The sequence below is a fragment of the Anabas testudineus genome, chromosome 12 (assembly GCF_900324465.2).
Source record: "Anabas testudineus chromosome 12, fAnaTes1.2, whole genome shotgun sequence".
Taxonomy (NCBI): domain Eukaryota; kingdom Metazoa; phylum Chordata; class Actinopteri; order Anabantiformes; family Anabantidae; genus Anabas; species Anabas testudineus.
Window position 1 is genome coordinate 15,699,471 of NC_046621.1, and position 25,426 is coordinate 15,724,896.

A 25,426-nucleotide genomic window follows, 5' to 3' on the forward strand; every position below is an offset into this window, starting at 1 on the left:
AGAAATCTCTCCTTTCTAAAAGTATCCACACCCTTTACTCTTGCTCCAAATTATGGGAATGTGCATCCTCCCTAATTAAACTCCATCTGTGCTAAATGTAACTGAATAGACACAGTTTGGAAAGACACAGCTCTCTTTAGACCTCCACAGAAACATCTTGTCTTGACCAGGGTATGGTATCAAACAAAATCTAAAGGAGCACAGTGGCCTCAATAATTGTGAAGTGGAAGAAATCTAGAAGCACCGGGACTCTTACTAGAGGTGACCCCAAAGCAGAGTAACCAGACCAGAAGGACCTTGATGAGGGAGGTGACCAGGAAAAGGATGCTCACCTAAGCTGGCATAAGAATGACCATCTTAGCAACACTCCATCAATCGGGCCTTTATAGCAGAGTGGCTAAAGGGAGGCCACAGTCTGTTTGGAAAATTTAAAGGAAGCAGAGCTCGACGAGAAAGATTCTCTGGTCTGATGAGACTAAATTAAACTTTTTGGGCAGTACTCCAAGTTCTGTCTGGCAAACACCAGGGACTGCTCATCATCTGGCTAATACCATAAATTTTGTGAAGCATGACGGGTTTGTGAGAGTGTTTGAGACTTGATATTCCACCTATGGAGTCTTTTTTGCCCAGAAGCCAAAGCAAACCTAAAACTAGAATAAACGTCAGCAACAGTTGCATATACCAATCAGGTAACTGTTGCCAGTTTACCAGTAGTTCTTCTTTGGACCACTTTTTGTAGGAACCTACCACTTCCATCACAACTTGGTCTTGTCAGAGTTACAGACGATTGCCCCTTTATTTGTAATGAGATCATCCGTGTATTCACTCCACATGTCTGTTTTTTATGTTGTGGCTCATCGGTGTAGATTATGTCTGTACTGTATGCCTGCCTGAGACATGAGCTCTTGTGATCTTTTCTTGTGGTGATCTGGGTTGTGTGAGGACATCATGGCAACCATACTGGGGAAAAACAGTTGGAAACAAAAAGAAGAGAGAGACTAAATAAGCAGAGAATAACATCTAATCAAAAATAAGGCAAACATCATTATTGTTTCTTTTTTTATTGCACATCGGCTGTATTCACCATCTGCTTCTTCTTCTGTGTTTTGACTTTATGGATTCTGGTTATCTCCGCCTCAGGCAGGATGCCATTTCAACACAGACAGCTCATCAAGACAAGTGACAAGTGTTGAGGTGTGAACATGACCGTTGGAGGGAGAGGAAATGTGGACTAAAAATACACATCAGTGTTACAGCGTGAAGTTGTGCTGTCGCTTTAAACACTGAAGCCCAGCATCCAAATAGCGTTAACAGCTATAAAACAATGCAATAAGCAATGTGCCTTTTAGTGTCCTGTAGGTCCTGTAGATTCCAACATTTTCTAAATGTGCAGTCCTCCGTCTGCGTACAACAGTGCAAAATTATTTCTGCAGACCTCTCTTAGGACTAAATCTAGCACCTGTGTTACAACCTCAATCAGGGATGTCAAGACAGGATCCAGGTTTGGCAGATTGAAAAGCTTTCAGCCAAATGTTTCACTGTCAAAGAAGAAAAGTCTGGTCCATTAGCTAACTACCTCAACATCCAACTTTCTTTTTTGACTTAGTACCAAGTAGCAACTGGCTGAAAAACTGTTCATGATCTATATAAAGCCTGTGTTTTTGAATGCAGCCCAGTAAAGTTCAACAGGAATGGGACTTAATTTACCATTTTCTCCTTTCTTTTACCTTGAGCTCTTTACCTTCTTCCTGTTTTTCCCCGGTTAAGTCCACATTGGTTTGAATCATCCAATGCCTATAAACCAAGATTTCTCCTTAATAAATATTTAATCACAACACACCTAATTAGCTCATCAGATCTTTGTGGTAGTGTGGGTGTGGGCCGCACAGCTCATCATCTTATCTTAGCCACAACTTCTCAGTCTTGTTATTGCTACCTTTGCAGTTTGGTGGTTAGGGTTGGTGTTGTCTAATGATAAATTAACCTTAGAAAAGTCAGCTGCTCTCTAGTGCTTACAATTTAGGAAGTCTCAATTATAGCTGATGCTGTATGAAATAAAAAATAACAATTAAATTCCTATTGTTAAATTCCTACATAGGCTGATTACACCATTCTTAAATGATTACTCACATTTTCAGTCATTGGAGTAGTACTAGTATACATACAAGCCTGTCTGAATTTAATGGGTGGGTGAGAGAGAGAGAGAGAGAGAGAGAGAGAGAGAGAGAGAGAGAGAGAGAGAGAGAGAGAGATACCTAGATAACAAGCTAAAGTTGCAATTCATTCTAGTAGCTATGGTTTATCCAAGAGGGAGGCCTGGGGCCTCTCCCATCTGACACGGAGTGAGAGGCGGGACACACAAAGAACAGGTTCCCAGTCCGCTGCAGTTGTATCCAGCCATTAGTTTATACGCACACACTGACATCCTGACTGAATGGCTTAAAAAACAGTTCCTGCCCATTGAGGTTTAACAGAACCAATTTCTGGCACCCGACAGCTCTGCCTCTGAGAAATGTTTGTATAAGTAAGAATCCAATTTTCTGTTTTCCTAAATGACAACATCTGCCCGTCCTGTCTGTGTGTGTGTGTGAGAGAGAGAAGTGAGACAGCAGCTCTAAATGGCATTTTCATAACTCAGGTTCGGCAGGCAAACCACACTGGTACTCCAGCTATCTCGAGTATCTACATCTATATATACACACACTAATGCAATTCAATGAGCCGCCGTGTGATTTATTTACACTCCACCTCCTCTTCGTCTCCGCCTTCGCCTGTCTTCTGTTTTGTTTCTCCTGTGGGATGGTGAAGGAAGCATCAAGCAGGCCAGATTGCGAGACGCTGGATCTCAGAGGATCACGCCGTTCTTAAACCAGCCCGCCCAAACATCTGCATGCCCACTCCTTAATAAATCATCAGGCTAATTTCTTGTTATGCCGTTGTTTGTACTCATGCATTTGACACTAAGGTGGTGGATCACCGACACGCTGCTGTCAACGAGGGTCACATTTTGCTCACACTAGGAAACATTAACATTGTTTTCACGATGTGTTATTGCACAAACTTTCAGCACTGAAATGCCGAGGTGCGCTTATAGGTGTGTTTATAGATTCTCTTCAACAAACCCCAACTGCAAACATGGACTGGGAGAAGAAATTTGTCCTTCACAAGTGTTTAGTGAATGAGGCCCAATAGTCTTGAATGGCGGTGTGACTCCTATTATTTAGGTCTGATTGGACCACATGTAACACTGTTATTTCTCAGGTAGGTTTGGTTCTGAAAGTTACTTGATGTGAAGAAACTCAAAGAAAGTCCAGCCACCAAATAAGACTTCTCAATAACCCTGATGGCTGCGAATCTCGACAGACTGGGCTGCACAACTAGTTTAAATGATGCATTTCCATAGCGCACGCTTTGTGTAACTTATAACATCGAACTGTGCTGCTCAGGTGCACAGTGCACTGACTGGGACCTTTCTGTCTATGACTGTACTGCCTGTATGTTTCCTAAACACGTACCCCACACTAAGACTTCATTTAGATTTCTCGCCTGTGAGCATTGATAAGAAAGAGCCCCCATGACCTCTCCTTTAGTGCCAGCATCAGACGAGAGTTTAGCTACTCTTACACAAACATTGTCCTTTCCCCGGCATACTGCCGCCTGAACAGCTGAGGAGATGATTAGAGCCGCGTGGAGATCTGCATTCTATTGAGTGCTTACTTGTACATTTGCATCACGCCTCAGCGGTTGATGCTCAAAATTGGGGCAATTGAGGCTTGGTAAAAGTGGTTTCAATCAGCATTACCGCAAAGCTCTGATGATCAGAATGAGATTCAGCATGCAGCGATAACCATTGTCCTTGTCTCTAGGTGATGAGAAGGGCCAATAGAAAGCCAGCACAAGGTTATTGAACCATCCCCAGTGCACACACTGACTGACACACTCACACGCCCACATGCACATCAGAAGAGCGACATGTTACTGAAGCTGTCCTCGGGCTGCTCGAGGAGAGAAGCTTTTTCATTCTGGTCACTGTGAGACTTGACCTTCTGCGTACTGGCAGCTGGTCTTATTTGGAGCAAATGGCCTTGGGTATTGTGAGGTGACTGTCACATTAATGGTGCACAAAACTCAAATTAATTGTAAAACATTATTTATTTAAACTCCGCTGGGCTCTGCACCCAGGGAACATCTTTCCATTTAAAACCTGAACAATATTGACATCTAGTGGTTTGAAGTCAACTGCTTCTCAGTTCAAAAAGTGCAGACATGGACTCAAACATTATCCTGTCATACTAATGCTGACTCGCCTTGCACTCCACACATTTCTATCTGTTAGTATCATTATTTATCATTATTTCTTTCACTTGTTTCAATGAAATGATGGTTATCATCATTCCCCCTCCCTGTTGTCACCTTAATAGACTGATCATACTGGTCATTGTAGAAGTTATAACTCACTTTTTAAACTAATTAAGCTTTTCCTAATTAGACGTGAGCCTCCTGTGTCATGCAGATAGGCAGCGAAGGCATCAGCAGCTAGAAAAAAGGCTCAATCTTTTCATCTTTGTATCTTTGTGACACACCACACTACAGGGCTCCCACAGAGAGAGGTGAATCTATTGTATCATAAGTGGGACCTTCAGTGTAAAACGGGATATTAGTGTGTATTGTTTAACAGCACAATCCAACAATAGACAACATTTTTCTGTTTTTGTGTTCGTTCTCAGAGCTTAGAGACCTCACACACTGACATTCTGGCTACAAACACTCAAGAGGAAAGTGTCACAGAGTGGGTCAGGGTGTAAAATCAGTGTCACTTATGTGTCTTTGTGATGATCCAACTTAAAATGTCAAGTGGCATCAGTGAAGATTTCATTATAGCACGGTTCAAACCTGCCGCGTGTGTGTGCGCCCAGAAACACTTTTTGAAAGTGTTTGCGGTTTGCAGGGAATGACTTTTGGCATCATTTTAGCAGCTGCAGAAAAAAAATGAAACTAAATGGAGCATGGTATTGGACATCTGTGAGTGAAAAGTGAAACTTCACGGCCGTACGTGGAAGGATTTCAGACTAAAACGTTCAACTAAATAAGAAGAATTATTCACTCCTGTGCTGATGAGCTGCGATATAAAAAAGCCCATGTTGAGTTTTTGGGCCGCTCCTGTTCATGACTGTTGGTGTAAGATCCTCTTGTCTTCACATCTTCAAACACTGGATGAGATGCATTTCCCTGTTAACAGGAAGCTTGTCGTACATAATTCTCTGTGGACAGTGGGCTACGTACAGCAAGTTTGCTGCAGCCACCGCCGCTTGTCAAGACACTCAAGCGACTATTTGTTATTCCTCCTCTGTGAGGGGGAATGACATTTCCCATTGGCAGCTGAAGCACATCTAGCGGTTCCCTCTGACCCCTTCATCTCCTGTGGTTTGCTCAGCGGAAATAGGACAACGCTCGCGGGGGGGCTTATAGGAGTTCACGGGGGAAGCCAGTGAAGCCCGTGAAGCCACACCCGAGGGGTTTCCTGACCAATGTGCGGTGTTATTGTAGGACTGTGATCACCTCCAGAGACTGCTGGATCGCCTTATTAAGTACAGTGACACAGGAGATGAGAGCACGAAGATAAATGTTGAAGCCAGCAGGCGAGTTAGCACTTTCTCCATGCTTTCATTTCATGCATGGACAGAAGCTGAAGGAATCAAATATTCTAACCTGCATCCCTTCCACATGGATTTATTCTTCTCTAGCCTTTATTATTGAATACGATGAGTACATACTCTGGTTCCTATATTAAAAAAGATAGGGAAACTCATTCCAGCCAAAGCTAGTGTATAGATTTCTAAATAGGTGCGTGCCTACTGATCCTGGTGAATGGCTATGGGAAAGGATGATAAGGAAGTCCAAAAATATAATGTACTGTATGAAAATGACTGGGATGTGGAGGAGACTGAAGTGATGCTGCAGTAAAGTGCTCAAAAAGGTACTTTACTGCAGCATCCCCTATCGACAGCGACTTCTCAGTCCTGTTCAGTCCCCTGCATGAAGCTAAACACAGCTTTCTATTCCCTGGCAGAAATGACAGTTATCTCTTAAATGTTAACATATGAGCTCAAAACTAACTCCCGTTTATTTCCATGACAGCCATCTTCTTCTACTTACTCTCGCCCGTGTTCAAGGTTGAAAATCTCCTGATACCAACTGGAGACAATAGCCACTGCAATCTAGTTACCCGCACTTTTCTTCAGCTCTTCTCTCGGCTCCTTTTGTTTCATGCTACAGCAAACGGAAGTGGAAAAAGACCCCGAGGCCACGTAATATTCCAATATTCTAACAGAGAGAAACTCTTCACAGAGAGGTGGAGAGCAGTGTTTAATAGAGTTGTAAAGTCAGGGGAGCCGCTGCATTTTATTTTAATGGTATTCTCACTGTTACGTACCATATAACATGGGTAGCTCTTGAATACCGCTTTAATAGTTTGAACAATTTCATTTTCACTCGTGAGGAATGATGTTTTTTCTAATAGTGCCGCGTGGCAGATGGGGCTCAACGGCACAACGCGCACGAGCCTCGGCCACTGTTGCTATGGAGAGAAAGCACATGTAACAGAATGTGAAGAGTCTCCGACCAAAAACCTTTTTTAAAATAACAAAAACCAAATGACAATCGTTCACCTTTAGTACGTGGTGATTCAGCCAAGGGAGCTGTGTGTCAATCCAAGTTCCTGTGTGATTAAACTGTGACTCACCTAATGGGAATGAATGAATGGGAATTATTATTATTATTTTTTTGTTTCTGGGGGCAAAATGAGCTCCTCGAGCTCTGCAACTCTTCTTTATGCCTGGTGGCACCTTAACAGACTGAATGAGTCAATTAAGAAATCTGGCGGCAACAATCAGAGCATGTACAGTAAAGCACGTAAAGACAAACTAGGAACCTTCCAGGAACTGAGTTATCGTTTCGTTAGAAATAAAATCCACTGGAGAAAGATGTCCCCATTTAAATGTTGCCTTCTCCATTTCCCTTCCTGCCCTTTTGTCCTATCCCTCATTGCCTATTCTCAAACTTTCCCACCATATCTGTCTGTTTGACCTGCCAGCTGTTGCCTAGTTGGAGGTGTGGTTGATGTACAGTAACTCACAGTGGGTGGACTGCTCCTGGTCCTCTTTTATTACATGGGCTCTCTGCACCGCATGAGCTTCAGGGTGGATCAACAATGTGGCTCTGAAGGTTTCCTGTGAGTTTCTAGAGCTGCTCCAAGTAATGGGGGGAGAGAGAGAGAGAGAGAGCATGAAGACAAACTACAGTCCGTGTTGTTTCATGCTTTAAAATGTACTGTTTAAAAACTCTGAACAGTTGTAGCTGTGCATTGAATTATGCATGTCATTCATTATTCATGCACGCTCATAAATGCATTATTCAATGTGCAAACAAGTTCGGCGTTCATTTACACAATTAAAGCTTTAGTCAAACGCTGACATTTTCCTTAACAGTTCATGGTTAACTCCTGGTACCAGTCACCCCCGATCGTTTTGGAAAAGGAAAGCTGTTTTCTGTTCCATCAGCTGAACTCGTTCAACCACTGGTTCTGTTAATGAGCCGACGACTCCTCTCTCTGTCATCTGCAGCCTTACGGCCCAGGAAGTGGTGTCAACAGCATGACAGGAAGGCTTGCTCCCGCTCAGGGCCTTTAATGAGTAGACTGGCAGCTTTCCCTCCTCTTACAGACCCTCAGAGTAAATCCAGGGACAAGACAATCTAGTTTTGAGACAGGAAATCCTGACAACAGACGAGCCCCATGATGATTTGTGCAAAGATTGCCCAAGACGGCCATTTGTATCCAAAACCGTCCCCTCTGAGGCTGACCAGAGGGGTGTTTCATTAAGGAGGCTCGCGGTGGCGAGGCTTCGAGTGGAGGCCGTGTCCTGTTTGAGCCTAACAAGCGAAACGGAGATTAGAGTGCATCATAAAGGCAGCTCAACACAGATCACATCGACTGGCGGTGAAGAAAACGGACGAACCTGCAACGTTAACGGCTACAGGACAGACGGAGTATCTTAATAATAAAACAAAAACCAATAAAGCAAAAGATAATGTTTAGTAGTCCTGTACCTGTACATGTTGGTACATATGCACAATATGTAGTGCTACAGAGTCCTTCTTCTCTGTTTTGAAAGTCCGATTCAAAAGGTGGTGGAGAATGACAAAGCTAAGATCCTGCACAGGACCCTCAAGCTCCCCGGCCTCTAAGACTATAAAAGACACCTATATGTTCAGTGTCAGTGAGCCTGTGTTCTCTGGCTTTTACTGCTTTGCTTTTGCTTGATGATCAGATCTAGTCTGAATAGAAACACTTTTTTTTTTTTTTTTTTTTAAATCAGAAAAGTCGCTTTCAGTGAGTTTTCTCATATTCTCCTGTACATCTTGCTATAACATTCTTCAGCAGCTTCTTACATCTCCCAGCAGCAGCAACATTTCCTTCAGGAACAGCACACACTGGTTTGCAGGAGTAATCCTGTCTTAACTGGTTATCTGGCTCTTTGCCATTATAGAGAAGCGTAGGTGAGGAGCTCCTCACAGAGAGTAGAGCCCTGCCTCGGTGGGACAGAACTGACGCTCCATCACCTCCGTCATGGCTGACTCTCACTCAGCTGTTCCCGGGTGCACTGTGAGTACAGGGAGCCTGGACCGGAGCTACTGTGCAACTGCTTCTAGCTTTTGTGCTATACAGTATAAACTTGGCTCTTCAGGTATCGTCCACTCATATCAAAGGTCCTATCACCTTCCCATCTAATCAGGAGCTACAGTTCTTCCCTAAACCGATGAGATGAATATCCCACCAACAAGTGCAGTCTTGACATGAGATGGTTGGCATGCAGCCAGCAGGCCCCTTCACAGAAGAACCAACCAACAACAACGGGAGACTGCGCCACAGATCCGATCAGAGGTCGTTGGGAGGACCCCACCTAGTCTTGTCGTCCTAAATCACAAAGCGTTGCAGCTCCGTCCTCCACTTTCATTCACGTCACATAAATTCACTCCATTTCCCAAATTAAATCCCGCTGCTGTACAATAACAGGTAGGTCCACTTACAAGAAATAATCAGTTAAATTGTGGGGATTAAAAAAAAAAAAACAGCAAAAACTTTTTACCAATATTAACATTGGTCTAAATACACTTTCACTTTTTTTGAAGATAAGAACTTAAACCACTTAAACCCTGTGAAAGTCTCTTTTTATGAAAGCGGTTGCTGCTGTGACCTCTCACCAATGTTACGGTCTTTTCAACAGCACATATTTTGACTTATAATAGTAGGAAAAAAATCCCATTACTGTGCAGTTAATAAGACAACGTCCATGACTTGACAAATAGAAAACTGGCCTCACTCCTTTCCGTAGTAAAACTTCATTACATTAATAAAGATCCATGCTTTTACATTTGACTTTTTTTCCCCCCCCGCCCCAAAAATAAAATGTTTCTCATTCCTGTAAAATATCAACAACACGCACACGTCATTTGAACCTCGCAGCAACCACAGGTTAACGCTAATGACAACAAACTAAACGAAATGCTGCAGCTGGTTATTAGGTTACCTGTGCTAGTAGGATACAACTATTAACCAGACGCACATCTGACAAACAAACCAAACATCTCTGCTTGTTTTGTTTTTTTTTAGGGCGGAGCCTGCTCCTCAGGTGCTTCACACTGTATTGGACTCAGTACTGCCCCTGGAGGCTGGGATACTCACTGCTACTTAACAGCGACGTTCAGTAAGTATTTTCCCACGAACAGCCACAGGGAGCATAAATAAACACATGCTACACTGGAAAACTTAGGTTTAACGACCACGCACATCTTATTTATGCTTTTTTGGAAATAAAAAGTTTTTTTTTTTTATTTCACATGAGAATAGGTTGATTGATAACTGTTGGTTGATAAAGCCTTTTCTCTTTTCACTGTGTATTTACAGCTCTCTAGAAATGAAGCTTTAAATCCAACAAGTGTTTGGAATTCAAAACAAATTCATCCTGAAAGATAGCAGAGCAGATACCTCTTATACATTTACTGTAAACTGAAAACATCTGGGTTTGACTTCAAGAGGAATATTCAGCTTTCATTTCCAGGTCTTTACATTTTTTTCTCACATGTAAAATGGATGGGTTCAAACTAAAGGTGCTGTCTTCTAAGTGGTGAATCACATCCAGACATAAACAACTGGAGAAAAAAAAAGAAAAAGCTGAAATGTTGAACTTATATTCATCTGTTGATGTCGAAAGCAAATGTTTTCAGTCTACGGCAAAAATAAAGGAACTGGCCTCACTTTTTCAGTCCTTTTGGAGGGGGTGTGTGTGTGTGTGTACACACAGTGGGACAATTCATGTAACATATTAATGTAATGGCAACAAAACTACAAAGAGAATTAATTCTCTTTGCCGTTTTTTTTTTTTTGTTTTAAGAATTTTATTTTATATAAATCTTTTCAACCTAAACCTGGGATCACTCAGAGCACCTGGTAGAAACTTTGGTTATTACTATTCCTACAGTTACATATTTGTCATGGACTTAAATGTAATGATCAACGTTGGGCTTTCAGGGACTTCTTTGGGATGGTTGGTGCGTAGGGTTTAATTTGTGGCGTTCCTTATTAAATCAACACAAATGTAAGCTACATTAAGCTTACGGAACGGTCTTCAAAGCTTAAACCCAGACATAAATGTGTGGTTTGTGTTTGAAAGTCAGGTCTCTGCAAGGAAACCAACTAATTTAATTGAAAAGAATTCAAATATCCAACCAGAGTTCCACCTGCCTGTTGATGACTAGTAAAAGGATCTACAAGAGGTAAAACTTGCTAAGGGACATTTAACCTGTATCTGTGTGTCCCTGTACATCTTTGACCTGGTGCTTGTCAAAAAATCCCAAATGAATTCAATCCTGTGCAGCAAAGTCGTATTAGTGATTTTGAAATATCTGTTCAACCATTGTGCCCCAGAAATAGAACAAATAAATCATTTAAAGCTCAATTTTGTCACAACATCCATGAAGAGTTTGTTTATGCAAACTTCCAGCTTACTCAGAACTTCTACTTCATCTCCTCCACCAGACCACAGTAATACGTTGGGAAAACCCATTTATTCACCTGTTTGAGAGAAGAAGAAAAAAAAAAAGAGAACATTTTCTATTTCTAAATTGTTGCTGTGACTCTGGGTTAAATGCAGTGGACATGAGAGCAAATCCACAAACTAAACAAGAGTTAAAACAAGAGCAACAAACCTAGAAAGAAATAATAATAAAAAAAAAAACTTATAAAAAAAAAAAAAAAAGAACATCATTCAGAAGACTTTACAGGAGTTCATTTAATCCCAACGTTTCTTTTGTTTTTTTTTTAGGGGGGTGGGGGGCAGCTGTAGAGGGAAGAGCTCATACAAACACTTGAATGTACATTCAGATTTACACTGGGTGGGGGTATGATGTACGGCCAGCCCACCTCTGGATCGTGCAGTATTCTGTACACACTCTGCATCCCGACTCCACACTTGCACCCGAGGCCTCTGCTGAACAACAGGTTGTTGACGCGTGACCTGCAGGGCGGGGTTTGAATAGAAAGATCAAAGGCTGACTGCTGTCTTATCTACGGTTAAAGTGGACGCTGTCCTCTAATCTTAGAGTGACGTTAAATTTGGAATGCAGGCTGCGGTTGGGCACAAACTGGAGCCTGGGTGCAGCCTCGTCGGGCAGCAGGAGAATCCGTTCGGTTTACGCAGAATGTTTTTGCCCTCCCCTTTCAAAATGTTGCACGGGTTCCTCAAGACGGGGAGCAGACCGGGAGTTTTTGCAAAAGTGTTCCTTGATTTTGTAAAATCATACTTCGTTCTGATAATAAAATCAAAAGCATGAAAATAAAATGAAAGTATATATATATTTATATATAACTCTTTCAGTTCCATTTTATGTGTGATCGGCTTTCCTCAATCATCCTCATTCTTCTTCGCTCTCGTTTTCGTGCTCCATGTCTTCCTGCCCATTAGCTTTGGATTCTGTTCTGTCTGGATCCTCATCTTCCTCCTCCTCCTCCTCCTCGTCTTCCATCGTCTCCTCTGTTGCCTCGTCTTCTTCCCAGTTCTGAGGAGGACACCACAATACACAATTCAGCACTCTCAGTCTTAAAAATAAAAACAAAAAACCTAGTTCTTCCTCCAGCAACGCTGTTCAAATGTGAGCACACTTTGCACTGCAACTTACATCCGAGTCGTCATCGGGAAGTCCTTCGTCACCAGAGGCCTCGTCTTCATCAGACGATTCTATAAAAAGGGAGAGTAAGGGAAACACAAATCTATTAGCTGCTGCTGGGAAACTTTTCATTATAACCATGCTCTCACAGACGAACGCGAAGCAATGCAAACAAAGAAAGGTAGAACGCCCTCCATCCTTTCACTTGTTTATGAATTTCATGCAGAGAGGTGGCAGCTATTTGCATTTCAATACCATAGCGTGTCATTCAGTGCCATTTCGTTATGACAACAATACCGAGTGTGGTGCAGGAAGGAGAAACGTCAATATGATTTGCAGAGGCTATCTGCCCCATTAGGTCAGCCAGTCCCCACCTGCTGCACACACAGCCACGGCTGGACTATAACAAATATAATAAAATAATACAGATATTACTCGACACATTTAATGTATGATACAGCTGCAAATCTAAAAAGCTGTAGAACAGGAACAGAAAAACTGTTTCAAAAGGGAACACAATGTAAATCTGTTGTTAATTTTTCTAATTAAAACCAAATATACCCAAACAAATAAATCTCAGCTTTTCAATTTTCAGTTTCATAACCAACATGAAATAACTGACTACGGCTCAACAACACTCCTGTTCATTCTAAAAGCATCCACATCTATGGGGAGATTACATGACCTGACACAACCAACCTCACATATATATTTGATTTTAAAAAAGGACCAGTAATTATTAGTTTACTGCCAACTTTTTGTGTGTTTTAGGCACACACTGTGCAGAACCGCAGCTAAATAAATGTATGTTATATGATAACAAACAGCGACGTTCAACCTGCCAGTACAACACAGTTTAATGGTATAAACTTCCAGATAGTGGTAGGCTAATATTACAAAACACTCTCCAGTGTTCCTGAACACCTCACAAAACAGGTGAGGCATATATGAACATGATGCACTGGAACAGGCTACAATGGACAGTGTTGCTTTCATACAGTAGTGTAAAGCATAAAGTCCTCTTACAACAAATAATATCTAAATCTGAGACTTATCAAATTTGGGGGTGTCAGGGAGTGAAAAAATCCAGCACACGAGAGGGCGATGTCTCCAATGGGCTGGCAGTGGGTTTGTGGGATGTTTAGATTCCTCCAGACAAAACACGCTGGTTAACGTGATCAGGTTTGCACACGTTTACTCTGAAAGGACGAGAGCCAGGAACACAAAGCAGAGGATCAAGCAGGTCAACTTGAGAGGCTATTACCATCGTTACAACACATCCCCATCAATTCAATGAGTGGAATCATTTGGAATCAGGGGGAATTATCTGTGTTGCCGCGTGTTGTGAAAAAGCAGCTTTTATATAACAATGTTCAATGTTTCAGACTGGCAGCCCTATTATCTGCATCACCCCTGGGTGACTGCTGCGCATTTATAGAAAAGCCAGATCTAATTCTGTATTCTGATAGACGTTTGTGCAGTTACTCCAATTATACCAGCTCATGCAACAGAACGGTTAATTATTGTGTAATTAATGTTACCCATACTGGCAACAACCAGCGCAGTTAGAGAGCACAACAACTGGCATATCAATTAATAACCCCCATTCTAACTCTACGGTCTCTTGACACAACCTGACCAAACTGTGATTCACCAACTAGTTTGAAAACTGACGCTTCCCTTCACATTCCCACTTGGGTCCTTAATGATCACGGTGCACAGCAGCATCCTCACATGGCCGCAACAGCTTCCTGCTTATCAGCTGCCTTTATGAACTTTTTTTTTATTTTTTTGTTGTTTTTAAATTAACCATCACTTCCTGGAATGCTGACAGGAGTACTGGAACTCAAGGCACAGCTTAATTATTTCATGAAAGCCAATTTTCTATGTGGTTCAATAAAGTGCGGTAATGAGAAATGAGAGAACAGAGCGGGGCCTTGTTGTTCCGCTCAAAGGGGAGGGTCTGAATGCTGCCGGTCAGGTTGCCAGGCAACAGCAGTCACGTTTGCGTGCGGTGCATTGCCAAATACAGCTGCATGATGGGTAAGCTCTGCCCTCATAAATCTTAACCGATTCAGTGCAGTCTTCATCAGGAGTCCCAAATGAGTTAGGCCAAATTGACTAAATAATGAATGCCAGTCAAAATAATGAGAAACAGTATTGTGTTGGGGGAGTGATGTCAACACAGCATCAGTGTGACCTGCTGTACTGCTGCAACTGTCTAAAGCAGTCACTCTTGACAGTTATGAAATGTTAAAGAGGTGAGCTGGTGGCTGAAGTAAGATTAACACTAGATTCCTGCGAGCTGCCACTCACTCTGCAGAACCATCGCTGGCACTCAGAAACACCACAACTATGACGCCGCACATGAAAAGTGAAGGCCTCCGGTTTTTAATGAACAGGGACAAATGGAAAAGAATGGCTTATTACCACTGAAGACACAAGAAGAACAAACACTTACCCTCTTCATACACCAGCTTGGCTGTGCGGTCAACATCTGTAACTGTGGTACTGCTGTCACTTGTCGCCACCTAGTGGTGAAGAGATAAATATGTCAGAGCAAATCAAGCTGACACAGGGTTATATGTTTTAATGACTCACACAGGTGGTCTTTAATGTTGTGGCCGAACACGCTACAGACAAATGACATTTCCTCTTCCTCCATCATAATCTACATTTAAATTTTAGTTTATTATTTGATAACACATTTCATAGTACAAGGACGACACTGCCAAACTGTTGTGATTTCACAGGGAGCATCAATATGTCTCCACAATAAGATAAACTGACACATATCTCTACTAAAAATATTCAAAAATGTTATATACTGTTGTTTTAATTACATTTAATTTGCATTTGTTCATTTCCAGTTTTATAATTAAAACAATAGATTATATGTTTCTTAGGGCATAGAGACATAAGATGAATGAGACACCGACTTTGCTGTCACTCTATTGGAACGTGAGATTTCCCAGTTCAGCAAGCACTCGTTTCTCTGGAGAATATCCAGCAGCATGCACTGATGCTTCAAGGCCTTCAGAAGCAACATGCTGTCAGCACCTGGCTAGTGGTATGGTAATGATTTGAATTTGGTGTTTGCATTCCCTCCACCATGTACAGTGGCAAGAAAAAGTATGTGAACCCTTTGGGATTACGTGGAGTTTTGCATGAATTGGTCAAAAAATGTGCTCCGATCTTCATCTAACTCACAACAATATACAATATATATTATATGTTTTCATGTTTTTATTGAACATAACATGTAAACATTCACAGTGCACACTGTGCCTTTCTATTGTTGCGACTTAGATGAAGATCGGAGCACATTTTATGACCAATTCCTGCAAAACTCCACGTAATCCGAAAGGGTTCACATACTTTTTCTTGCCACTGTAAACTACTCTGTGCGTGACACTGAGAAGATCTGTGTATCTGCCTATGTGACCCTAATGCCAAAGCTTTACCAGCTTGTAAAGTAAACCAGCCCAAGTGAGCTAGACAACAAGGTCTTTCATGCAAGATCAAAGACAAGACTGGACAAACTTAACTTGCACACTTACCACCAATGGGACAGGGGTGGGAATTACTTAAATTAAGCTAGATTGTCCTGAGTGGTCTACTCTGTGAAATTGACAGACAGCCCTCATATTTTCCCCATCACTGTTAAATTGCAGACAATCTGTTAACACCACCTCTAGTGCTACATTTATTCAGCGCTGTAGTGTTGTGGTGTGAAATGACTCTGAAACTACGCTGGGGACAATGTGCACTTTTAACAAAATGAAATGAGTGGATGATGTCTCTCACACAGTCTGAGCCAAGCAGTACGTTCATTTTTGGAAATGAGAATCCTCCTTGTAGGATGCCATCAATCACCTTCTAACTTCTTTTGCTGACTGAACCGGTCGCCAGCCTAACACAGGCTGACATAAGCGCACGCACACTCACGCACACAGAGCCATTCATGCTGTTGAGCAATTTGGAGTCACAGATGAACCTCACCTTCCCGTGCCTTTGTGGGTTGCCTTCAAAAGCCAAAAAACATGCAAACCCTACAGCAGGCCAACAGCTCTGAACTCTGTGGCTAACCACATGGTGTTCCAGGTTTAAACTCACGGTAACAATTAATACAAGTAGTAGGACTGACAAATGTAATATATGGAGTTTCAGCACATATACTAACATGAATAATTACAAAATACTAAAGGCCATCTTATGTTTGCCATCATTAAAGCATTGTACAGTTTGCTAATGAATACATCCTCAAACTGTACAAGCAAATACATCAAGCCTGCATCATGATTAAATGGTTTGCCTGTACAGTTCCCAACCATGCCCTCTGCTCAAAGTTAAGGTTTTGGATGTCACCACATTTAAACCACTGAATTGGGTGACATCTGCATTTCATGGGTGCCACCGGCCACTTCGTCATCATCATAAGTATGTAAACAGTCCATTCATCCATCCCTCTGACACTGTAGAGTGCAGACAGTAAAAAAACACTGTTTTCAGTCTGTGATGACACTTACCTGAGTCATTAGCAGATACAGTTTCCCATGCAGCTTGGTTAGCTTGTGGAACATCTTCACTCTGCTCTCAATCATGTGATAAAGCACTCCCAGCTGGGTAACCAGGTCTGGCAGCTGTTGGGGGAAGCAATCAAATGAAGGTTTAAAACAACAAAACAACAACAACAACAAAAAAAAAAAAAACCTTACAACATAATCTCAGCTGGCTGAAGATAGGCCCATTTATTTTTGCTGTAGACTGAAAACATTTGAGTTGGACATTAAAAGATTAATGAGGTAAAAATTTTAAATATCCACATTTCAGCTTTTATTTCCAGGTGTTTTCATCTGAACTTAAAAGACAGATTCTTCATCATGCAGCAAGATAATGACCCAAAACACACTGTCATACCAACAAAGGAGTTCATCAGGGGCAAGAAGTGGAAGTTTTAAAACAGTCAAGTCAGTCTTCAGACTTAAACCCTATAGAGCAGCATTATACCTGGTAAACTGGCCTAACTGTTATTCCAATACTTTTGGAGGGGAGGGTATAATTAAAACAATATGGCAGAAGATAAGCACAGAAGTCTGCTGTATCCATCTGTATACCTGTGGTATTTAAACTGTCATGTGCAGGACTTACAGTTAATCTTACTTTGCACTGTCGGTTTGTGTGTCTGTGTAAACTGGAGTCTGGTGACGTCACACCCACAGTAGATGCAGAATGTGATAGTTGGTAAAGTTGACTTACCGATGCCAGGTATGATGTGTGATGCATGAGTACTGCCTTGAGCCACCGGACCATTAACACTGCCCTGCAGGAAAAACGCATGTGTGAGGCTGTCAAATGTGAACCAGAACTGGCTGAGTGCATACGAAGATATTGTTGTATAACACAAAGTAAAAACTGTGACATATACGTCAGTATCTGCTTCAACAACAGTTTTTAAAAGTGAACAAACACTAAACTTAAGCTAATTCAGTGCAGAGTTGACACGTCAAGAGTCCACTTACGTAAAGGGGTGACCCTGGAGCCTCTTTGTGATCTACAGAGAAGGAGACAAGAGACTGATTAAAAACTGCAGAAAACACTAAACACAGTTAATACAGCTTCACTTAAAGCCCTGGTGGTGAATTAGGATGGATGCTGGGAGGCCCAAATGTAGATACATGAATAAATGTAAAAATATACAATTGTGGAAATAAATGTCAAAATAAACCATGGAAAAGCAGAAATAAATCAGAAAATTGATAAATACCTAAAAAACACTTTAGTATAAGTTGAATTTTAGCCCATTCTTCCTGCAGAACTACTTTAGCTCTGTCATATTTTTTGGACGTATCATGTATGTGACATGTGTATGTAAGTCTTTCCATAGCATCTCTATTAGGTTGTGGTCTGTGCTCTGACTTGATCACTCCAAAAGCCGGATTTTATTTTTTTGTGTTTTGTGTCATTGTCATGTTTCCTCCACCATACTTTATAACTAGGTTGATGTTTTCATGGTGATATGCAGTGACTGTTTTACACCAGATGTAGTGCTGTGTGTTTGATATAGTTTCATTAGTTCACGAAACATTTTACCAATACTGCTGCTGAGTGTCAATGTGCTCTTTGGAAAACTTCAGGTGTGCAGTAATGTTTTTTTTAGTAAGCAGCAGCTTCCTTCATGGTTTGTTAGCCAGTTCAAATGATGCCTTCAAAAGTCTTTTACATCTCTTTGTAACCCTTTATGACTCTAATTCACTGCACAGAAAACGGACACTCACCTCTTCCACCAATGGTAAAATAGCAGGGAGGGGTAGCCGGGCAACAGTCTTCTTTATCACCATCTCTTTGCGAGTCTGGAAAACTTTCTGTCAGGGACCAAGAAAAAAATGTAGTTATTAATATTTAACAGAGGTTCATATTTACACTTGAGATGATTATTTCAGATTTCAGACTGTGAGAAGAGAACGTACATTTAGGATGTTGACATCATTGCTCTCCAGGCCCTGCACCAGCAACACTGCAAAGTTATCTGTCTGTAAAGAGGTCGTCCCTTTAGTAGACCCCTTCTCTGTGGAGACTGCAGACAGATTGATTTCACCCAGTCGCTCCGCTATTGACATCTAGAGGAGAACAGACTTATTTTAGCTAAACAGGAACTGGCAATATCAAATGTCAATATAACACCGTGTTTAACAGGTTGTCATGCTGTTGGTCAGTGCAATGTGGGAATGACTCATAAACCAAGCTTTCTTAAGCTGTTTATCAACTAAATTAAAAAATGCTAATGCAACCTGGCAGGTACACAAATGAATGACAAGGCCTCCGACTGCTGTGAAATGAGCAGTGAATGAATGCAGACATAGTGTCAACAAGCCAGAAGTGTTATAATCGAGTCTGAACAGTCCCAGGCAATTAGTGTAAATGTTGTGTGAGTAATTCCTGCATCAGCACTGCAGTTCCAACACAGTTTACTCATTAGGTTGGAGTGTGAGCCAAGAAATGATAAGAATAAGAAAGAGAGACATCATCAATCGATCACTTTATCAATCAATCACATCATCAAACACAACCTCCTTGGTGTCCGAGTCTTTTTTCCTCTTCTCTGATCCCTGGGGGGTTGCCTTCACTGGGGCTTGGTGACCAGGAAGCCCTGGGATCAATACTCTGCTCTTGGTGTTCACAATTGGGATTTTCACCTAGAACAGAAAAAAAGGCTCAGAATGTCATCTCCAAGTCAATCCTAGTTTGAAGTTATCTACTGGTGTGGATGGATTGGCAAAAATACCCAGATGACCATGCCCAGAATGTAGCTGTGTTGCGGACTTAAGCTTAATTCATGCTTCCTGCACACAGGATTTTTTACATTACCAAAGGGGCCTCTTAAACGAGGACCTACATTTTTGAAACCATGTCACTCTACAGCACCCCACTTTATTTGTGACTCTTGCTCAGTGGTCTGAGAAAACCCTGTCTCTTTGTCCTATCTTTCAAACATGCAGTGACCATCATCAACTGACATATTTACAAAGGCCAAAAACAATATAAGAGAAAGCCGAACTTGCAGTGTACGACATTTACACAATGAAAGTGTAAAGCTCTGACTGAGAATTGTAACCCTGGATGCTGCTGTAGATGGGTTTACAGCACTCTCTACAGAATCGGAGAGCAACAATTCAATAGAATGAAAGCATGGACACCTGCATTATCCTCCACAGGAAGCACGTTCCTAAGTTTACATTAAAGAAAATAAAGACTGATGGTTACCTTGGAAACTGAGGTTTCCATGGAAAGTGACAAGCTGGTCTGAACATCTCGAGTGAAACAGATGTGTCTCTCTGCTGTGTTGATCTCCTGCACATTGCAAAAAGAAGGATGGCAAGTCAGTAAAGATTCCAGAAAACAGTAAATAAATGCAATAATGACACCACGTCTCTGAAGTTTACAAAGCCTGTGAAAACTGTACAATTCACCTCTGGGGTAACTCCTGAACACAGCTTAGAAAAACTGTAACAGCTGACCCAAAAACTTCAAGCTGACTTAGATTCATCACGTCACTATTTCCCTAAATACCATTTTACAATGGTCACAATTTCTCTTACAATCTATGATACGTAAAGTCGAAGTCACAGACATTTATGATCTGCTGAAAACGTTAAGACAATTAGATACATGCCTTTTTTTTTTTTTTTTTTTTTATTAGATACACCATGATAATGATTACCTGGTACACATAAAAAAGACAGCTTACATTGATGTGTATGTAGACCAACTGTTTTAAATACACGACTGCCCAACCAAGCTTTATAGTCGTGTAACGAGAACACTGTAAAAACCGACTGCACTCTAGCCTCTTGCGTACTCACCACTTTCTCCATCACAGGTTGTAGGTGGTTACCATAAGCCAGCAGCACAGTCCGAGTATCAGCTCCGAGGGCTGCTGCCAGCAGGGGGATTGGGGATGGGGAGTCCTTGGTGTCTGACATCTGCACCGTACATGAGGGTGACAAAGGCTTCTTACAAGGCCTGTGGGGATGATTAGATGGATCATGAGTACAAAAATTGTGCAATACTGACTAATGATGCATTGTGTGGGATTTCATATACAACATCAGGATTTCATTTGACACATTAAAAGTTTTAAAAGAACTACTAAGAAGGGAATAGTTTCCATTATCTGCTTAACAACTGTGTAGCAGAGGGTTCACATACACCAGCCCAGATCCTCTGGTGTGACTGAAGCTTCATTAGAAAAATCGAATTTGTTCTGAAAGTTCAGCAATACAAAGCAAGCACCCATCAGTGCCGTCTAGTACAGTTTTCAGCATTCAAGGGCTTACCCATTTAAAAAGTGCTCAAAGAGATGCAGCTGCCCATCCTTACACACCACTGCTAACCTCACCGCCTGTGTATAACAAGAACACACACACACATGAACTTCTGCACATGGTAAACAGACTATATACAACATAGTCACATCACAGAGACAACCGTTTGAGCTTTGATGTTCTCTCCAAAGGGAGAACATATACTCTTTGCATATATTATAGTATGTGCCAAGTCTGACCTCTTCCTTGCTGTTAGATGCGATGAGGTCGATGTCCTGCGGCTCATCTGTCAGGGTGAAGGACACCACTGAGTTCTTGTCCTTTCCGTCTTCTCGCACTTGCCTAGGACGAGACAACTTCACATCAGCACAACAGTAACAACAACAGCAGGCAAACAACAGAAGAAATTATTATACAACATGAACAAAGTAGTGGGCACATCAAGCATCTTCAGACGAGCACTTACCAGACACTGAGTAGTCGATCGTGTGCAGCACCAGACAGGAAATAGAGGCCATTGCTGTCAGGAGGACGCGTGGTGGCAAAGCGCAGGGTCGTCACAGCCGTGGAGTGGCCTGTGAATTTCTAAGAACAAGGAGCAGGAAGGTTGATTCAATTGTACTCTAAAAAGGTCAAAGCCAAGCTACAAGATGCCCTTTTTACCTCATTTAAATGTTAATTAGCTGATTAGATCTGACACTCACCCTGTAAACCTCCTTGGTGGCCAAGTCCCACATCTTGATTATCTGTCCCGCTGAAAGCAGCAGTTTGCCATCGGGGCTCACACACAAACTCGTCACTGCTGCGCGGTCCGCCTTCCACTTACTGTGTGAAAAGTAAACAAACAGTGAGTGGTGGGTTCACGCATCCATCCATCCATCCATCCAACACTCCAAAAAGTATACAAACCATTATCAGGGCTTAGCAAACCACAACAATTAGTCACTTCACAGATTTTACACTTTTGCTTGTTACACTTCCATTTTGGAGAGTATACTCTATTGACAGTGGCGAGAAAAAGCATGTAGGATTTTAAATTTTTTTTTTGAGAAGAAATTGCTTATGCGAGCCATTCTTCGTCAAAAGGAGCTTTGAGAGGATCTAAAAATCAATAATTGTTGATTTACACAAAGCTAGAAAGGGTTACAAAGTGATGTGAAAAGACCAAGAAGTGGGCAGCCAGTCAAAATGACCACAAGAGCACAACAAACTCATTAATGAGATAAAGAAACAACCCAGAGTGAAAGCGAAAGATTTAAAGGCATCACTGGAACTGGCCAACATTGGTGTTCATCAGTCTACAATACATAAAACATTGTGGCAGGACACCACAAAGGAAGCTGCTGCTTACTAAAAAGAACTGCACACCTGAAGTTTGCCAGAGAGCACATTGACACTCAACAGCAGTATTGGCAAAATGTTTTGTTGACTGATGAAACTAGGATTGAACAATTTAGAAAGAACACACAGCACTACATCTGGTGTAAAAAGGTCACTGTATATCATCATGAATACATCATCCCAATCATAAAGTATGGTGGAGGAAACATCATGATTTGGTCCTGCTTTGCTGCATCAGGGCCTGGCCAGCTTGCAGTGAGTGGGGGGGAAAGATGAATTCCCAAGTGTATCAAAAAATGATTCAGGATAATTTGAGAATGTCTGTACGTCAGGTGAAACTTTGTAGAAATTGGGGGATGCAGCAGGACAATGATCCAAAACACCCAGCAGAATGACTTCAGAAAAACTAAATCCACCTTTTGCAGTGGCCATGTCAGAGCCCAGACCTCAACCCAATAGAGATGCTATGAAATGACTTTAGGAGAGTCACATACATGATACCTCCAAAGAATATGACAGAGATAAAGCAGTTCTGCAGAAAGAATAAGCTAAAATTCCTCCTGAACTATATGCAGGTCTGATCCACAGCTCCAGGAAGTGCTTGGTTGAGGTTATTGCTACCAAGGGTTGACATACTTTTTCCCACTAGCACTATGAGGTTTTTATTGTTGTTCTCAATAAAGACATGAAAGACCAGATTTGTTTTGTGTTAATTTTTTAGGCACATTATATTTGTTAAAACTAATGACTTAGATACAGATCAGATCACATTTAAGTAATGCAGAAAACCATGAAATTCCAAAAGGTTCACATACTTTTTCTTGAAACTATAATATCAAACTTCACTCTGACTTGCCTTTAAAAAAAAATGTCTCCCTCTCTTTAAAAAAAAAAAGAGAGGATGCATTGACGAATAGATACTGACCTTCTCGTCTTGCCTGTCTGCAGGTCCCACTCTATGATGTTCGTATCATCTGAGCCGCTGTATAATAAACTGTCTTCAGGGTGCCACTGGACACAATTAACTCCTCCACTATGGCCCCCATCCTGCCGGGGACAGAAAAATCACAGGTAATCGGTAGTAAATAAAGTGGCTCATTATTCACCGGTTAAGATGTTTAGAGCCCAAAGCAGCAGTGTATCAGTGTCACAGTCCAGGATTCCCACAGGAAATCTGTTAGCGATGCTGCTTTACTTTGATTTGATCCCAATAACCACAGTTTCACCGATGGATGTGTATGATAACAAAAGTGAAATAGGTTCAAACTCACCAAGGTGCAGTGCAGCACTCCCTTTGCTGTACTGTAGATGAGCACAGTACCTGCTGCTGTGCCCATTGCCAACAGGTCTGCCTTTTCCTCCACCTGCACTGCCTCCGATTTCCTTTTCTTCCTCTGAGGTCCCTCCTGAAACACAGTACATGGGTGATGTTAACCTACACTAGCTATAACTCACAAATAGCAAAGGAATAAGTAGAAAAAAAAGAAATACAACCAAAAAACGTATATTGTACAACAGCACACTGACAGCAGATTGAAGCATACATTACTAAATCGCTTGACATTTTTTAAAAGACTGCTCGCCCAACAAGCTACTTAAGTATGAATATCACTAATATAAAATATTATGGAAACAAATCCACAGCCCAATACAATTATAGAAACATCGGGTGTATAATAAATGGGGATAAATGTGATCCAAGGTCCGATTTTGTCATAAACCACTCCCTTTACACGTGTGAAAGAGTTTATAAACTGCCAACAGATTAACTTAGGTAAAGTGCAGACTTTTGGACCTCTCCTACAAGTGTCATGGTGGCTCACGCTTCTGAAGCTTCGGAGAGCTAACGCTAACTCAGAATAACGACTTTACTTGGAATATTAGCTACCTTAACATATATGAGGATTGTTGGACGAATTAAATGTTGGTGCTTTAAGCATTTCGTTGAGTTGGTTCACTGTTGAACGCTAAATTGAGACATTATTCGTGTTTTCTGGGAATAACGTTGCCATGTGGGACTAACATGTGCGTCCTGCGCAGCTGTTGAACGCTAGCTAACGGGTAACGTGGCTACCTCGGCTAACCCAGTCTCTGTCAGACACAGGAAAGCATCAGCGCATGGCCTAGGTTTCCGAGCTTTCTGTTCACTTTTCTCTTTACATAGTCTCACTTATTTTGGGGGTTTTACGTGAACGTTTCCCCATTACTTCAGTAGAGCCCGTTTTCTCGGGCCTTCATAGCTCATGTAGCTAACAGCAGGGAATTTCAAAGCAGCCTCACGTACCTTCACTGTCCGGCATGGTCCCCATGCTATGCAGGTACAAGTGGCACTCAAATGGGCTGAAGGCACATACTCCTGTTGAAGTGTTTTGCTGTCCGTGTTCCATATACGAAGTCTGCCATCCTGAGCACACAGTGCTAGGTACCGTCGTGATTTAGGTGAAAAAACGCAGGGTAGCTGCAGCGAAGAACTGCCACCGTCGGCCGCCATTTCTGAAGCGCTGCGTACGTCTGCGCAGCTGGTTTACACAAACCACGTGTGGCCGCCGAGCGCATGCGCGTTACCGCAGGGGCAGCACCGCCCTCACTCATGCTACCTTCACGTTTTCTCGTAACAACCGAAGCTAACGCATATGAAGTTCAAAGTCACTATTAACAACTGTTCAAACATTACCGCCCGTTTGACAGATAATACCAATAACATAAAGAAACTATAAACAATGCGATGTGTGTGTATTATTATCTGCTCTACTATGTTGTACATTCCACATGTGGGCTCTTTAGATGACCTCAAACAACTTCTTACAGCACCTGAACGCAGCAACAAGAAACGAAACTCCACTGTAAAACCATGCGACTTTTGGTGTCAAACATAAGTTTTTACACAACCCAAGACAAGTTATGAATTCAACTGCTGTCAATTTTCACATTTTATGAAGTAGTTTTTCCACTTCGGGATGTTTAGCGTTCAGTATTGATGCATCAAAACTTTAGCAATTCTTCTTCAATTCCATGTGTTATATCACTAGTGTCATATT

General features: G+C 41.7%; 1 protein-coding gene across 1 annotated transcript; it reads right to left on the reverse strand.

Annotated features, from left to right (window-relative positions):
* Positions 1-11,330: 11,330 nt before the first annotated feature.
* wdr43 (WD repeat domain 43) lies at positions 11,331-24,899 on the reverse strand. Its single transcript, XM_026355123.1, has 18 exons — positions 24,673-24,899; positions 23,660-23,794; positions 23,314-23,435; positions 21,752-21,872; positions 21,514-21,632; positions 21,287-21,389; positions 21,060-21,124; positions 20,586-20,745; positions 19,987-20,073; positions 19,293-19,418; positions 18,693-18,842; positions 18,501-18,587; positions 17,745-17,776; positions 17,482-17,545; positions 16,752-16,865; positions 14,684-14,753; positions 12,235-12,293; positions 11,331-12,114 (listed from the first exon to the last, which is right to left on the reverse strand). Exons 1-18 carry the CDS (start codon positions 24,877-24,879, stop codon positions 11,971-11,973), a joined length of 1,965 nt encoding a protein of 654 aa, XP_026210908.1. The 5' UTR covers positions 24,880-24,899; the 3' UTR covers positions 11,331-11,970.
* Between the last annotated feature and the right edge of the window lie 527 nt (positions 24,900-25,426).